This window comes from Poecilia reticulata, linkage group LG17, assembly GCF_000633615.1.
Source record: "Poecilia reticulata strain Guanapo linkage group LG17, Guppy_female_1.0+MT, whole genome shotgun sequence".
Taxonomy (NCBI): domain Eukaryota; kingdom Metazoa; phylum Chordata; class Actinopteri; order Cyprinodontiformes; family Poeciliidae; genus Poecilia; species Poecilia reticulata.
The window spans coordinates 20828055-20845916 of record NC_024347.1 but is presented as its reverse complement, the minus strand read 5'-3'; the positions used below and the strand labels follow the sequence as shown (position 1 = coordinate 20845916).

The window sequence follows — 17862 nt, the reverse complement described above, 5'->3', positions numbered from 1 at the left end:
TGACAGCAGTTTTTTTTTGTTTATCCTCTTGCCTAGAATGGAACAAGGGAGAAAGACAGCAGGAAAAGCAAGGTACATCTGTTTTTTATTGATACAGACTGCACCTGCCTTCCACCTGGTCTGCCAGGATGCAATTTGCTCCAGCCATGTCAGAGATGCTTATAAATACTGTAGACTCTCAATGAGCAATAGGAAGTCTTTTCTTTAGTGAAACCAAATAGATGCTGCAGCAGCTTAAAAATGCACCTGTAGTGGATTATGCATTGAAGTAATGATGTGCACATTAAAATTCACACTGAATCTATGATTCTTTGAAACTTTTCACGTTGGTGTTATTTTTTAAATAATTTCCTGACAACGTGCACGTCAATATTCCTTCCTTTTGATTAATAATATATGAGTTCTTTCAGAGTATAAGCTTCTCTTAGCTAAAWATTCATTCTGGCTTCCRTTGCACTACATGTACTGCATACAGAATGGGAGCATTTCTTTATAAGGCCCTGTGAGGTTAGTTTCATTTAGATGCAGGCCACAAGATGTCTCCCTCTGCTAAAAAAGCTGCCTATYCACTGGAGTGACATTCTGATTGCAAGCGGGGTTTTTTCCCCCTTTGTGTTTCTTATACAATTCTATGTATCCAAATTAACTTGAGTCACATTGTAACTCAGATGTTCAAACTCTTTTACCAGCTCTTGTTTCTCTGTGGTTTGTGCGCTTTTAGTACGTTTTCATGTGATTGTAATGGTGACAGTGTTGCTTGTAAAGTTACATGAAGAAAAGTCATTATCAGTAAAACACACTTTTGATTGACTGCTGGAAGAGATAAACTGTATCAGAAGGACTGCAACGTTTATTTGATTTTTTGTTTTTGTTTTGTCTGTCTCAGGTAGCCAAGGAGCTGATTTAAGTAGTAATTTTTTATTTTATTTTATTTTATTTTTTACTTTTGATCTAACATTCTGGTCAAACCTCATACTTCTTGTACATATGTTAAGAAACCGACTCTTTATATKCACTGATATATGATAATTAGGGTGCAACAGTTGCAACAATACCCTAACTTATGAAAGGTCAATTCTTTTTGCTAATAAATAAACATTTCTGCAGTCATGTGTAGAAGGTATAAAACATTTATGCTAAATTAAATAGTTTTTTTTATCTGACTATAAAGTTTGTTTAATAAGGTTAAAAAATGTGCACAGTGTCATATTTGCATTTGTATCTCTGAGTGCAAACAAATATAGTTGTCATTACTTTTCATTAGTGAGATCATATATAAAAGCTCTTATATATATGAGCCTTTATATATTTTACCTAACCTGCCCTTAGGTAAAAAATAAAATAAAAATAATAATAATAATAATAATAATAATAATAATAATAATAATAATAACATTATTATTAAGACCCTAAACCACTGGATATGTTACTCTATGATGCAACAACTGACATCAAATATTGTAAAAGGTCATGAGCATTTTCCATCAGCATGGATGAATTTTAGCCCACTCTTATTTGCTAAACATMTTTTCTCAGCCACACTGGGTGCTTTTTGAGCATGAACAGCTGGTTTAAGGTTATGCTACAGTTGAATTTACCTACAGACTTTGACTAGGTCATTCTAAAACCTCTTTTTTTCATTACAGGAATGCTTTCTCTTCCTTCTTTAAAGGAATAGAAATGAATGGAGAGTATAAAATAGATTACATTAAAACAATGGTAAANTGCAACAATACCCTAACTTATGAAAGGTCAATTCTTTTTGCTAATAAATAAACATTTCTGCAGTCATGTGTAGAAGGTATAAAACATTTATGCTAAATTAAATAGTTTTTTTTATCTGACTATAAAGTTTGTTTAATAAGGTTAAAAAATGTGCACAGTGTCATATTTGCATTTGTATCTCTGAGTGCAAACAAATATAGTTGTCATTACTTTTCATTAGTGAGATCATATATAAAAGCTCATATATATGAGCCTTTATATATTTTACCTAACCTGCCCTTAGGTAAAAAATAAAATAAAATAATAATAATAATAATAATAATAATAATAATAATAAGACCCTAAACCACTGGATATGTACTCTATGATGCAACAACTGACATCAAATATTGTAAAAGGTCATGAGCATTTTCCATCAGCATGGATGAATTTTAGCCCACTCTTATTTGCTAAACATMTTTTCTCAGCCACACTGGGTGCTTTTTGAGCATGAACAGCTGGTTTAAGGTTATGCTACAGTTGAATTTACCTACAGACTTTGACTAGGTCATTCTAAAACCTCTTTTTTTCATTACAGGAATGCTTTCTCTTCCTTCTTTAAAGGAATAGAAATGAATGGAGAGTATAAAATAGATTACATTAAAACAATGGTAAAGTGAAAACGTTTTGTAAGCTKTCTGTAAGCTCATAGCTGTGTTATTAGTTATTGTCTACAGRTCAAAGTCYTRGCAAGAACCCAAACCTTCAGTAGTCAAGAGTCTATTGTATCATATAACATCCCCTTGCTTTTTTACAGTCAAGTGATCAGTGAAGTCAYCAGGGCCRATAATGATGAATCCATTCATGAGTTCAGTTTCAGAGTTACTGGACATTAATCAAAKATATCACTCATATTTTACCTCCTTTATCTGCACTGTGGTTGATGTGTTTTTGGTGCACAACATGTAATTGCTGCCAGTGCCTCTCCAGGCTTTGAACATTTGCACTGGCCCTTAAAGGAGTTCATCTCTTTACTCAGTTGAATCTCTGCTCCTCCTCTAATGAGACCTCTGGGGCTCAGCTTGGCTTTGACATAAAAGAGGATGGTTTGTGTCATTCGTGGACAGCCYTGGAGGAGTGAGTTAGGTCTTAAATAAARCTGTGCATGTAAAAATCTGAGAATTAAACCCTAATAAATTTCTTTCATTTCGTTTTCCATAAAACAAAATGGTATCTCTTTTGGACTTTGAAAATTGTACAGGGTCAAGGCTTACTAATTACATGCTTGAACACTGGGATGATTAGCTTGTGCTTCAGCTTACACACACAGTCTAAATGAAACATTCCTATGTTTAATATACACACATAGGAATCAAGAGAGAGAGAGAGAGAGAGCGCGCTGAGCAGTGAAAGGAAATAAAAGTTTGGAGCTGACAATCAATGGGAGTTCTGGAAGGTTCTTCTGATTCACTACAAAACATCAGTTCTTAGCAACTTTGCTTTGTAGTGATTATATTATGTAGTGATTGTGGCAATGATGTTTTTCTACACAGTCAGTTTTACTAATTAGGATTTAATTCACTACCATAATGTAGCTCTTCCAAAGGACAYTACCAGTCATTTCATCCATTCTCTCCAGTTTTCCCTCAACTAGATGTTTTGCTCCAAATGGTCACTTCAAGTTAATCTTACATATGTATTGATGGGTACAGGAAGAAAAGGATGATAAAACGATGCAGCGGCCACAATAAAACATTTTCTCATTCATTTGGCTTGGACACTTGAAAACGAATGAAGACTGTGGCTAACTGAGGAAACRTATGCAGAAGAAACATTTTGATATTTCTGCATGAATATATATTTTTWAATTGTGTCTTATATTTATGTACACACTGTTTGCTGAGTGTGTATAAAATTGAAGTAAAATGCCTTACCTTGCCAGCTAACCTAGAGCTGCTTCTCATTCTAGGTTAATGTTTTAATTCATAAAAAGTTCTGCAGACATCAGCAGGAAATTGTTACCAACAGAAGGCCCATATAAAAGGAAAACTGATAAGTTTCTGACCTGAAAAAAACTCTACTCATGAACAGCAGCCAGGGTGCTGTATTGTTATTCCCTGCTAGAGCCATCTGCTGTTGCATCAACTGTGTCATATCTTTGTCCGTCAGTCTGGGTTATTCATTCCCCAGAGGAGACAAAAAAAGTGTTTACAACAGAGAATGTTTTTGGTGAGTTTATTTTCAGGAGGTTCACCWGCATTTTCTGCATAGGACCTCTTGCACATAACCTTTGACCATATTATATTAGAACTGTCTTAACTTGTGAAGAAAACAATATGTTCAAAATCAGMACAATAAACAGTGATGCTGCTACAAAGTCTRACAATCATTMAAAARGTGTTTTAAAATTTCTTATCTGCAAATAATGAAAAAGCCAATTTTAACATATTTATGTTTTGTACCTGCACTGACATTTAGGTTAAATTTAGGTTTTCTGGCTCTAAAACATGATATCTGACCATTTAAACTGGCATTAGTACAGAACTAGATAAGTGTTGTGAAGCACTGAGAGACCATGTGTCTGAAAGAGGGGTGATGATTGAACTTTATTGGCTGTGTGTAACCTCTGGAGCTCAGCGTAATGAAACGGTACTTTGGTTTGAACTGCTGACAAGGGATGATTCTGTGAGCACGGAGAGCCTCCTGCATCACACATTTTTAAGCCTGAATGGAAGAAAGAAGCTCATGCAATTAACTTCCTCATAAAATGCACCTCGTATCTATTGACACGTGTCCAGAGAATTTTGCAATTGAGGAAATACACAGATATGATCAACAGGAGAAGAAACCAGGCTATTACTCATAAGAAGTCAGATATCTCGGATGTACCACTGTTTATGTGAGAAAATATATGTCGATTATTACTATGGCAAAAAAATATATATAAATGTGTTTTTTTTTATCTAACCAATAGTTTAAAAAAAATATTTGATCACACAAAAGGCTAAAAGAAAAATATTGTTTTTTTTTTTCCCCGTCAGCCTCAGTGGGGGTTGACATGATGTAGAGCAGCTGTAAGAGAATGAATGTATGCAGAGAATATACTTTTTCTGTTGTGCCAAAGTTTTTTTATTCATTCATTTTTTTTTTTTTTAATTATTTTTAGTTTTTTCTTATTCATGTTCTGCTAATGTATAATCCTAATGTTAAAATATTACTTTGACCACAAGTTAAGATCAAGTAAAACTGGGTAACAAAGAGCTACTCTTTCATTTTGAATTCATTATTTTCTTACAGGACAAAAAAGTAGGGCCATAGCATTTAAGCTAACATGTGGATCAACACGTGCATTGTATTTTTTTTTTTTTTTGAAGAAGAAGTGCTACATACATCAATCAATTAGTCATCATTTTGTTCATACTAGAGAAAATAGAGCGAACACGAAAAAGCCCTCTTCACCACCTGCTCCCTGACAGCAGACAAACGCGCCCAAGCACGCACAGACCTGAGATGAGCAATAAGGCTTATAGATGTGGAAACAAAGACAGCACTGACTTAATCATGACTGTCTGTAATGGAGCTTATGGATATGATAAAGATGCAAATAAAAGACCCAATAAAAGTAGGACTAATAAAATAAAATTCCAACCACAAACATCTTCGAAGGTAATRGCAGTCATGACCACTAGATTTTGCAAATAGAAGATCAAATGAGGATGTAGATAAGGGGTTTTCAATACGATTTGGTCAGGAATCAGGCAAATGATTTCAAAATTAGATTTTTATTGATTGCACTGAACTGGAGATATGTGCATAATCCATTAGATAACCCTATGTATTAGGAGCCCAGCAAATGGGGATTTATTTTTGTATTTTTATGCATTTTGCTAAAGAGCATGATGTGTTCATTTCAGTTTCTTGTTGTAATAATTGATGCAGCTAGAACCCCGTGAGTGCAGCAGCAGCTGTTCCAAAGATTGCAATAAATTTGGGGATGAGCTACCAGGATGTGGCTCAGCCAGCTACATCTCTTCTATTGGTTACTCAGAACACAGATAGGCTGCTGACTCAATAATGAACCACCACCATCTTGCCACTGAAGTTTGCTTCATGCTCAAAATAATCAGAGAACTCCCCTGCTCTATCATGTATAAATCTGAAGAAGGAAAAAAAAAACATTTAACTACAAGATCTTATAAAGTTCAGAAGTGTGACGTTTTACATATTGATAACCTTACTTAGTGTAAAATGCCCCTGGCTTTTTGACTTGTTGCTGATCAGCCTGGATATTCACTTCATGTGTGAGGAATACAGCATCTCTTTCCTCCAAAGTCTCCTGGAACCATGGAAAACATGTCAGCTTAAAGTCGAGTTAAAGTTAATGCTGCATTAGTTATTTAGTTAGAATCTTCTCCAGCACATACACAGCACATATTAAGATCATATCTTTAATGCACAGAAATTTAGTGACACTGTTCACCATTTTGTTTCTTGATGTTTTTGCAGTTTTGGTGGTTTCTAAAAGGGAGACGTTTCATACCTGCTGTTAAAACAGATTGTTTAACAGCAATCTGTTAAACAATTGCTGTTTACTGTAGATTATAGTTTATCTACAGTAAACTATAATYATAGTTTACTGTAGATAAACAGTAAACTATGATTACTGTTTATCTACAGTAAACTATAATCATAGTTTACTGTAGATGTGGTTATATACATATGATAATGAATATGTACCAGCAGGAGGATGAAACAAGTTATTTAATTGACCATGCTTCACCATTACTCACATCTCATGTGCGAGTTAGCTGACCAAACATAGTTCAAATTAATGGAAAAGGTTGTTTTGGAAACATTGTTGTTCATAATCATAATTTTATCATCTACTCATTGTCAGTTGACATTTATTAATTAGAGTGCTTGCACTGCATGTGGTAAATTTCTCAGACTATCTTGAATATTTTTTAATTTTATTTTTGGTTGTAATGGGGTTGTTAACAAGGAGGTGCTGCGCTCATAAATAATTCCTAATGTTTTGACTTAACACAAAAACAAACATGACAACAGAGAGTTGTGGTTTTATGGGTTTGTGTCATTTCTTAGTTTCTACAGTATTTAAAAATTTCTTTAGGTTATAAATAGCTTGTTGTTGTTTTGTGTTAAAATAGTTTGCATTATTTGATTAAGAACCAGCAGATAAGCTCCTGTAGCCGCATCACTCCAGTGAAAGAGGTACACGCTACATTAACACAAATAATTTCCAGCTTTTGGGGCATATTTAATTAGTTCAAAATAATTTTTCACAATTCAAAGATTGTAATAACATATTCTTTTTAAAGGAAACACATTAATCAGAAGTTTTTAATAATAATAATAATAATAATAATAATAGTAAAAATGTTGTGTTTCATAGCACCAAAGTTCATATCAGTTCATTTTTGCAATTCTTGTTTTCCAAACTGGAAACAAAAATGTTGCTTTACGACTGAAAAGGTGATGAAATAAGTATGAATCTCAGCTTCCTGTCAAACAAAATCTTTACAGGCTTTCATAAATGGAGAAAAACACTTTGAAATTCAACCAAAGTCACATTTGCAGGCACCAGGAGAATAAATTACTTTCAGTTTTATATATTATAGTTTATTTAGGTAGAGAAACCTACTTTAAAATGGTCTGCAACAAATTGTCTCGACACATTTTTAAGGAAAGTCTGCAGGTTTTTTTGTCGAGTAGTCACCTCAGCTATCAATAATACAGTTTTATCGACCAATAAACTTGCTGCAGATCCTCCAGTAAATTTAGATGAAGTCTGAACTTCAGACTTCATCTTTTTTTTCTTTTTGAAGATTTTCTTTACGCTAGGTGTTTCTGATTTGATCAATACCACCACCCTCCGCCTCTCTGTACCATTGGAGGTCTACTTCATCACCAGAGGAAAACAATTTCATCCACTGGCTCCACCTCATTCTCMATTCGACTGTGAGGAGAGTGCATGTGGAAAAGGGCGGGCAACAAGCTTTATTTTCCCTTCTGCGGGCTTCAAGTCAACAGGCTGAAAAGCATCTCTTGAATGTGTGGGAAAAAAGGAGGAGTTGAGTTCTGGGCAGCTGCTGCACTGAGACAGAGACAACCGAAATCTGTGAGTATTGTCTGGCACTGGAGAGAGGGAGATGGAGGAGTGAAGGATCTGAGCCACAGAGAGGTAAGTCTCTCCGGCTTCTCAAAGTGATTACCTCTGGGAGTGGAGTCGTCGCTCACATCTGCAATTATCACGCCCGTCTATCTCTTGATGAAGGACTTGTGATAGTTATGCTGATTATTTTTTATCTCCGGAGTGATTCAGCTGTATTTATCATAAGTGAATCATTATGTAAATCAAATTTACCTTATAAAAGGAGCACTCTTCTTTTGATTTTATCAGACCGCTGTGCACTCAGACCTCAGTGTCTGCTAGCTGGAATTTTTGACACATAAAACGGAACATGATTGTGAAAGCCACTGGGAGTAAATTGTGGTCTGCCGAGGGCTGCTAAGAAACTGCACTTGATCACGAAGCACTTGCCTTTGCAATTATGGTCAAAGCACCTACATCTGAATCAATCGCCCTGGGGCCAAACAAACCAAACGATGCCCAGGAGAGTGCCGTCCAACAGGCAACGTCCAGCAGGCTCAAAACGCCTCTCAAAGAGATCACTGTGTCTTTCATCAGGAGGACCAAAATCCACGGTTTGAAGTTCATATTCTCTCCGAACAAGTCGAAACCACAGCAGCTCATCTGGACTCTGGCCTTCTTTCTTTGCATAAGTCTTCTCTGCACCTGGTCCTGGAACCGGATCCTCTACCTGATGTCCTACCCTGCTGTCACAAAGATTTACATGGTTTGGGCTCACAATATGTCCTTCCCAGCTGTCACTTTCTGCAACAAGAACGTGTTTCGTGCATCTAGTATGACTAAGGACGACCTGTATCACAGYGGTTACTGGATGGACCTCATGTATCCTAACCACACTGTGATAAAAAGGAGTCTGTCCATCCTGAAAGAAAGCCATAAACCAGCTCTCCTGGGTCTGCTGGACTTCCAGAACTACACCCCGCCCCCTGATTATCTCGTCAACACCACGGAGATGATGAGTCGACTCAGCCACCAGCTGGAGGACATGCTGCTGGAGTGCAGGTTTCGTGGGGAGACCTGCACCTACAAAAACTTCAGCACTGTATGTAGAAAGAGAAGGATGGTGCTTGCCAGGTGTGGAGTATGAGTGTTGCTTGCAAGGTGCATTAATAATTTATTTGACAAAGCCTCTTTAGAGCAAGATTTCTCTCAGGCTGTTTTGAGGTGTTGATGTTTAGGAGGTGGAAAAAAAAAATGCCAGTCCTGTTTTTCTTCTCAAACTTTTTGTTTGAAAAGCCTCTTAAGAAAACAAGTACAGTAGCCCACAGTCATCGTCTCCATGTAGGATGTCAATTTTTTAAACATGTTTTATATAACTGTGGTCACTGAAAATTTGGAACGTATGAATGTCAATATATCAGGGATCATACAAAATTTAAATAAAAAATGTTTCTCAAATTAAATATCCATAAGGTATGAAGAAAAGGCACAGAGTCATATAACTAATGCAAACATACATTTTTGATGATCTGGATTCTAAGGTAYAAATGAACTAAAATGCTTCATAAGTTCCTCCAGGGCTTCAGCAGCAGTTTGACTTGTGACTGCAGATTTTAAATAGCTACCTTTATCAAGAGTACTTCAAATTAACTTTTAAAATTCTTTGAAAATGTGAATTCATTTAGTATTTAGTAAAATTAACAAACGAGACAGCCCTGTGATATTGAATTATTTCTGCGCAATTTAGAATATTTTAAGGCTTTTTAATTGAGTTGTTTCTTTCTTAGTCTAAAAACTCAAAGTTTTTTAACTTGCACTTCATCTTAAATAAATATTATTTATGCAAAAAAAAAGTATATTCCTCTTTCAAAATTATTTTGACTTTGCGTTGTTTCAGATCATCAAACAATTTTATTTCCAGATGAAGACAGCATCAATAAATACAAAAAGCAGCTTTCCTCTGGTAATTTCAGTTATTAGGGGGAAATAAAGCTTTGCCAACTAGACTTGTTAAGGTCCATTTAAATAATAAATTAACTGTGATTAGCAAGCCTTTTTGGAAAACTGAGTGCAATTTCAGCAGCCTGACCTAATTACTGCAAGACCTGTAGCATCAGGAAATTCACTTAAATAGAGCCTGTCTGACAAGATAAATAGGGATGAAATATCTCTCAGTGCAACACATCATTATTTCTATGTCTTTGGTGCRCCAGAGAACCACAGTGAGAGTCATTCCACAAATCTAGAAAACACTGAGCAGTGGAGAGCTTTCCCAGAAGAGACAGACCCTCATAACTTATTTTAAGCACTGTAAGCCTCTTTTTCTGCCATTCAGGCCATCAAAGCCTCAACAATAAGAAAGTGACTGGGGTAAAAATGACATAAATGGTAGAGTACCAAACCAGCTTTTGAAGAAAAAAAATTCCATCTCACATTTAACCAAAAATACTTTGATGATCCCTAAGGAAGTCAGTCATAGTGGTTACGTGATAGTCTGGATCTGCTTTGCTGCTTAATGACCTGGATGACTTGTAATTGATGGAAACATCAACTCAGCTCCTTCGAGGTAGTTGGGCCATTGCAACCTTAAGCTGAAAGGCAGTTGGGTAATGCAGTAGGACAACAATCTAAAGTATTAATGTTGCTGTTTTTCTGGCTTTAACTAGTCCGGCTTCCCTCTTCACTCTTCAGTCTTTGACAGTCCCAGTACGAAAAGCTTGGGAGAGTTTTAAATGCAGCCACATGTTTTACTGTTGATAGATTTGGCATACATAATTTACTAATTACTACCAATAAAGACACTTTGTTGTCTTTTTGTCAAGCGTAAAATCCAAATGTAGCTGTGGATTTGTTTGAAGGAGTTGTTTTACTGATCTGGTGGAGGAGCAAGGTGTTGTTTAGAAAATGTGGCTAAGAAGTGAAAACAGCTGGAAGAAATTTTACTTCACAAAAACAAGCAGAGAAAATTTCAAATCTTTCACCATCCACTTATAATTTACAATAGATTTACTGATAATATTCCCAGCAACATTGTCACTTTTTTATACCCCATGCAAAATAATGTTTTACAGATTGTACAGAGACAGTGATTTTAAACCGTGGTGCAAAAAAGAGAAAAGAAAAACTTTTCTTCACTGCAGTGAAGAAAAAAAGTTTCTTCACTGCAGACTTAATGCACACTGTAGCTGCAACAAATCCAGCATGTTTCCTTGTGAGWGCAACCAATTAAACAGAACCCTCCAGAACAGATGATCAGGTCTTAGAATTAAATTTACTTCTGCATATGTTTTATAAACAATGGGAAGTGAAAAATGTGGAAGGAGCAAATCAAAATCTTTTTATGTTACCAAAATTGTTAAGAGTACTGCTGTACGTACCATGAAACAAGGTGCGTCTATTTGAATTTGAATATTGGTGCAGTTTTGTCTGCAGCTCCAAATCAAATTATGCTTAGGGTCTCATATAAATATTCAGATTTTTGTCGGGTCATAGTAGGCTACACAGTCAAACTCTGTTTTTATTGACTGAAACTTGATCAGTGTTCTTGTCTTAACAACCAAAACGCGTAACAGTGACAGCTTTAACCAGTTTGATATCTGAAATCCAAGTGATCTCAATTGGCTGCCACAGCTTCACTGTTACTTTAAAATATCAGTGCAGAACTTCTGATGTATTAAAAAAAAATCCATCTTCATAGCCATACACAGCCATATTTTGCATTTAAGCTGTGCCTGTGTCTGAAGCGTCTCTTGTCGTAGCTGAAGTGTGACTTTCTGGCCCTGGTATTTTATTTAAATTGCTGTGTAAAATTTTTAAAACTCACCAGTTAGATGGTTTCGAGTCACTTAGCAGACCTCATTATATGGCCTGCAGTGGGAAAAGGCTTACAGCTCTGTCGTACAGCATCTGTCTGARCTGCACGAAAGTCTGTGTGAGTCGGACACGGAACACTGACTCTGATCTCTGGAGATCAACTTTACCCAGCTGCCTGGGTTTCCGCCAGCAGACCCTTTAACACAGCCTCGCTACAGAGGATAACTGATGAAAAGTCACCAAGAGCTGGAGTTTGTGTCTTTCCTGATGTGAGGTTGATTTAGACAAGTGCTAAAGATACATGAATGGCTGAAAGCCACTATCTGAGTGTTCTACAGTTTTCTATGGTGTTGTGAGTTCTTCTAATACTTGAATGGCTCTAATCAACACACTGGAATTCATTATTTAATAAGCTGGAAATATGAGTCAATGTTGCTACTTTATTGTAACTTTCTACAGTAATTGTTTTATTTTCCTACTTTGGAGTAAGACAGAGGCCTTAAAACATCTGTTAACAAGACATCAGCTCATATTATTTATTATAAATAATAATCTTTCTCAACTTTTTCTCACCACATGAATAAATGCACTGTGTTGCTGCCATGGTATTGGCCAGTTTGTGTGTTACTAAGTTACTGAACAAATATACCTCATGAAATAGTGATCATATTTATGCATTTATGATATGATTAACCCATTTCTGCAAAGGCATTTTGTGTTAAATGTTTCAGTAGATCACTTGTTTTTAGACTCCAGTGTTTGTTTGTTTTTTGCTCATGTGTGTAGAACTACTGTAGTGAYGGCTTTTTCATAGTTGACCTGTTACAGTATGCTTATTTGCTGTGAACTCTCAACAGCTTACAACGGCATCGCAACAAACATTGCTATTTGTTGCAATGCGGCATGCTGTAAATGCTTACTATTTTGAAATGTGTTGCCAGCCAGTTCTGCACTTTGATTCTGTCTAAAACTGATTCTAAGTCGGGGTTTGTGGCGTTTCTCGGCCTCAGTGAAATCAATTAGTTGTAATTTCATTATGGCRTATAAAACGAGACAGTGTTTCATTGTTTCAAATCATCACTCAACAGACAGATTAGTGTTAGAAGACTATAAACACATAAACCACAATTAGATAAAGACATAAAATTGATGGAATATAAAATAGGTGTATTGATGTGATGTGCATAATCTCAGCAGCACCAATTTAGCACAATTAAATTTAACAAGGAAAGTGGCGTTGCTGTCTGCTTGTTCAGCTTTGGATTTTATGTACCCGGAGAGGGTTTAGGGAGTTAGTGACAATGTTGAGATCTCTGTTCCTGCAGCGGCTCTGAATCAAACCTCAGACAAGGGGGTAAGGACGCTGCAAGGATCTTCTCKGCTCCTCTCACTGTCCTGTGCAGGGCGCTCATGTTGGCCTATTGCAGATGGAGTACCATTCTGAAGTGCAGAATGCTTTGAGGATGGTCCTAAGAACAGTGCAGTCTCTGCTGGGCCAGTTTCAAGTTCCCAGAGATCAATACTCCAAAGAATGTTTATCTCTCTGTGCTGAACAATTTGCTGATGTTAATATTGTGACCTTTGGTAGTTGATAATCATTGCCTTTTTATTTGGCTACTGCTCCGTGTACACTGGATCATCATTTCTTTAAGTTAGTTCTACTACTTCTGCATCATTTGTTTATGTAACTTTTTGGCATATCAGTAGTGTCATGCTAATTATTTCTAAAGATAATAAGTTGTGTTTTTTTGTTTTTGTTTTACTCAAACAACAGTCATCCACAAACTCTGAGGAAAAAGCTTTATGAATGTGGAAGATTTTTGGTGTAAAAAAATAAAATACCAGCAGTGACTGTATTAAATATTAAGAGCTGCTGAACTATTCTGGCATTGCTTCGATCCTAGATAGAGGTTTCATCTGTGGTCGGATAGATTTTTCTGTCTGTGTTTCTAATTCAATGATGTTTAAACACTATATTTACAATAAATCACTCAGGGGACCACTTTTCTTTGGAGTGAAATTGGGTAAAAATAGATGGCTGTTGCTGCCACCGAGGTGCGTTAGTTAATTTCCTAAACCAGTGCCTATTCAAAGCCAATGCTTCTTTCTCTGGTAATCAGAAAACCTCTGCAATGATTACCTCCTCTGCACAATTACACACTGACATGTAATACATCTTGTACTGGTGCACAGCTTGCTGTGGTGCTGTGGGGAGGTTGTTACTCATACTCATTCTTTTTGGGGCTTTTTTTTTTTGTTCTCTGTTTACAGATTTACACTCGCTACGGGAAATGCTACACTTTCAACTCGGGGTTAGATGGCAACCCTCTGCTGACCACATTGAAAGGAGGCACAGGGAATGGCCTGGAAATCATGCTGGATATCCAGCAGGATGAATACCTGCCTGTTTGGGGAGAGACAGGTCAGTGCAACTTTAAACACTATTCTTACTTATACTAACAGGTTAACAGATTTATGGAAACCTCTCCTTATAGAGGATCTACCGTTCCTTACAAAAATGTTCCCGCCCATTGATTTCTTTTTCACATATTATCATGTGACAATCACAACCTTCTGTGTATTTAATTGGGATCTTATGTAATTGAAGTGAAGGGAATTTGTATTTTTCGACATTTTTTTTAACAAAGCAAAAACTGTGTGGCTTGCATTTATGATCACCTCCCTTTACTTAAATGCCACTAAACAAAACCTACAGAGAACAGACCCATAGAGAGCAATGCTTAAGAAAAAAAACAACCTGCAAGAAGCTGCTGAAGACATAAGCGGGACAGCAAACYTAAAAAGCTTCAATGGAATGGTTTAATTCAAGCATATTCATGTGTTAGAATGGCCCTGTCAATGCTCAGAATTAAATCCAATTAAAAATATGTGACAAGACTTCAAAAAAGCTGTTTGTAGACGCTCTTCATCTAATCTGACTGAGTTTACATAGTCAGATTTCCYGTTAGTTTACACAGGAATGGGCAAAAATCATCATCCATAGCTGAGAAACACCGATAGAAGCATAGCCTGAAAGAGTTCAGGAGGTCTAAATACAAACACACTGCCAAATATACTAGAACAACATTTTTTCAGTTGGTCTGTTGCAGTGATAATATTTTAGAAGCATAATTGAAAAGATAAAACAATTCCATCTGTAGTATTGTATTGTTTTCTTATGTTTTATTGTTTCCATTTTTTTCTCCAGGTGCACCACTGTGAGTAGATTCACAGTGCTCTAATAAATCTCTATTACAATATGCAGGGACATTACTGGTTGTAAATCTATTTAAAATTAACTAACACACCAATATTGGTATTGCTTCACCCAGAAGGTTTAAAACACTATTATTGCAAAAACTGTTAATCACTGAGTGCTGAAACCGGGAAAAAAAAAAAACACCCAAAGAGCGGCTTCCCTTCGATGGCCGTAAATGTTATATTTTCTGCCGTGCTGTATCCACAGATGAGACATCGTATGAAGCAGGCATCAAGGTTCAGATCCACAGCCAGGACGAGCCACCCTTCATTGACCAGCTGGGATTCGGTGTAGCCCCTGGTTTTCAAACTTTTGTGTCATGTCAGCAGCAACTGGTACCTAACGATCAGCCTCCAACCTCTTTCTTTTATTCCCCCACCCCGCTCTGCCTCATTGAGTGTTTGTCCCCAAATTTTTGCCAACTAGTGTCCATTATCACTGTGTGACAGTGCATGGAGCAAAATCAGATCGTTGATCTACCCTCTCTGCGGAAAGTGGAGTTAGTGCGGTTTTCACAAAATGAAACTTGGGGAATTAAAGCAGCCAAGAATTATTGACAGAGCAGGGCCAAGTAATGATTAGATGGAAGCATATGAGTGTAATGTTCCTTACTGAGCCAAACCCACTTAGGACTGCAAAGCATGCAAAAATATATGGCTGCTCAGACTAAGTCCTCTATTTTTAGCCAAGGAGGAAAAATATGAATGTGTCTTTTTGATCACTACGAAACCTGTCAGAATTTACAAGGTGATGCGCAGCATGTTTTATTTCAASKTYYTTTWWTTKSMRGKTTYMAAAARGRAAAAAAAAAAGTCTTACATCATCTTACAGTATCTCCTGCTAAAAATAACAAAAATCTGAAAACACTTGGAGCCGGTGTAAAAAAAGAAACCTGGCAGACTTCTTGTTATGATGACTAGTTTTCCACTTCCACCGGCTCTTTTTTTTTTTTTTTTTTTTTTTTTACGAGAGCAATGACCTACAGCTATTTTGCACAGACTTTGATTTAAGGACACAATTTTATGACGAGAAGAAACGCCTGTGGCAGGGTTTGTTGACTGCGGAAAATTTGCACGACAGCCCCAGCCCCACCGCCGTCAGTGAAGGATGAAAAGTAATAACTATATTGGAGCCTGAATTGATCGAACGGGCCGTCATGGATAGTCATAACAGTGAGAACACATGGATTTCCAATCCAAATCTAATGAAACTCTACAGCATTTATATGATGTTGCCTGTAGTACAGATTCCCCATGTGTCTTTTTTTTCCTCTTTTCTAGGAAAACACACAAGACAAACAATGATCATCGCGTTTTCAGACAGACGTAGGGACAGAAAAGACAAAAAGCTTATGTTAAAATTGCAGTGGTGCTCCAAAGAGCTTTAAATTTTGCAATGATTATAATAATTATGCTTTATGACCAACTGTATTTTTGCATTGTGCTGCTGGCTCATTAAAATTTCTAGCGCATAATCAGTTTTAGTGAAGTAAAGGGATACTTGAGCTGTTAATCAAATTAATTTCCTTAGCAATTAATGAAGCCAGATTTGAATGATTTTGCTCCGAAAGTTAATCAGCTTGGCTGCTTCATCAGCATGGACCAAATGTTAATGTAAAATCTGTCTTGTTTGAGCAGAATAGCATGGGATGATTGAGGCATATTTTTGGCACTTGGACACCACAAAAAAAAATYATGCATTGAATTGTTTTGGAGAACTTGCTGTGAAAAACGGGACTCTCTTATTTTCTTCTTTTAAATGTCATCAGTGCTCAAAGTTTACCATCATTCAACTGTCACCAAGAAGCAAATCGGGTATATTAATCACCATCGCAGGGTTTCATCCTGAAAGCAAAAGAGCATAGATTAGTCATTAATRATCAGGACACAAGCAGCCATAGTAGTGATGCGTTTATGTGTTGAAAGATGGATGCGTTAATTAGGTTATCATTAAAGTCTGGCAAACATTTGTATCAGTAAGTGTCCTATGCTATGAGTACAGTATGCCACCAGTGTTATAGTCTTAAGATAAAAGAGACATGATTTCCATATTTTCATTTGTGACTCCTTTTTCAGAGGACTTGGATTTTAAAACCTGATCCTGAAACAGGACTGAGTTGAATTCAGTCGTTTGAATGCATCACACCAGTCAGAATTTTGGGCTAACCCTGCCAACGTGTTGCATGACATGTAGAAGTTGAAACTTTTAAAGAATATCATCAAACCACTTTCCTAGGATCTCAAAGATTTAGACAATAGCTCATCACATGTCTCTTCCTCCTTTGAACACCTCCACTGAAAATATTACTTTACAATGGATCTTTAAGTCAAACTGAATCCTACAGAGTTTTTGCTCGGGACGTTCACTTTTACAGGGTTTTTGCCTGATGCGACTGATCCCCTTCTGCCCTTTACCTCAGTGTTGCTTGCCTTTTGATTTCGATAATGATGTGGGCTGTGTTCCCTCACCCCTCACCCTAGATGAGACATCCTATGAGGCCGGCATAAAGGTGCAGCTTCATTCTCAGTCAGAGCCTCCCTTCCTCCATGAGCTGGGCTTTGGGGTCGCCCCTGGCTTCCAAACATTCGTTTCCACTCAAGAGCAGAGGGTAGTGTATGTGTGACTAGGCTTGCTGCATGCTGCAAAATACCATGTYGTTCGGTTCCTCCACACCTGTTAAGTTCCACTCTTTTATCCGCTGTTTTACCCTCCCTACAAGGAATGGATTCATGTGCCTCCTGTGCCGCCTGTTCACCCTTCTGTGTGGCTGAAGCAACTACGTGCAACAGTTTCTGCTGTGTATCCTCGTCATCTTTGTCTTCTCTGTTCAGAAGTTAATGTGTGTCATTCCTTTAAGTTACATATCAAAGTCTGTATCCTAATTAAAATTTTGTTTGTTGTTCGGTTGTACCCCTTCCTTTTTATGTACAGCTTTGTCAACATGAGGTCTTTATTTTTGCTCGCATATCTCAAT

General features: G+C 36.8%; 1 protein-coding gene across 6 annotated transcripts in view; it reads left to right on the top strand.

Annotated features, from left to right (window-relative positions):
• Positions 1 to 17862, top strand: part of asic1c (acid-sensing (proton-gated) ion channel 1c) — a 111753-nt gene that overhangs the window by 71047 nt on the left and 22844 nt on the right. For 2 of the 6 annotated variants that reach the window (XM_008434278.2, XM_008434276.2), the window contains exons 1-3: positions 7913 to 8918; positions 13901 to 14051; positions 15096 to 15223. In XM_008434278.2, coding sequence (XP_008432500.1) covers positions 8277 to 8918; positions 13901 to 14051; positions 15096 to 15223 — 921 coding nt within the window. In that variant the 5' untranslated portion in view covers positions 7913 to 8276. Of the gene's footprint in view, positions 1 to 7912; positions 8919 to 13900; positions 14052 to 15095; positions 15224 to 17368; positions 17497 to 17862 lie in introns of those variants that run through there. The other 4 variants (XM_008434281.2, XM_008434284.2, XM_008434277.2 and 1 more) reach the window with 3 other exon arrangements.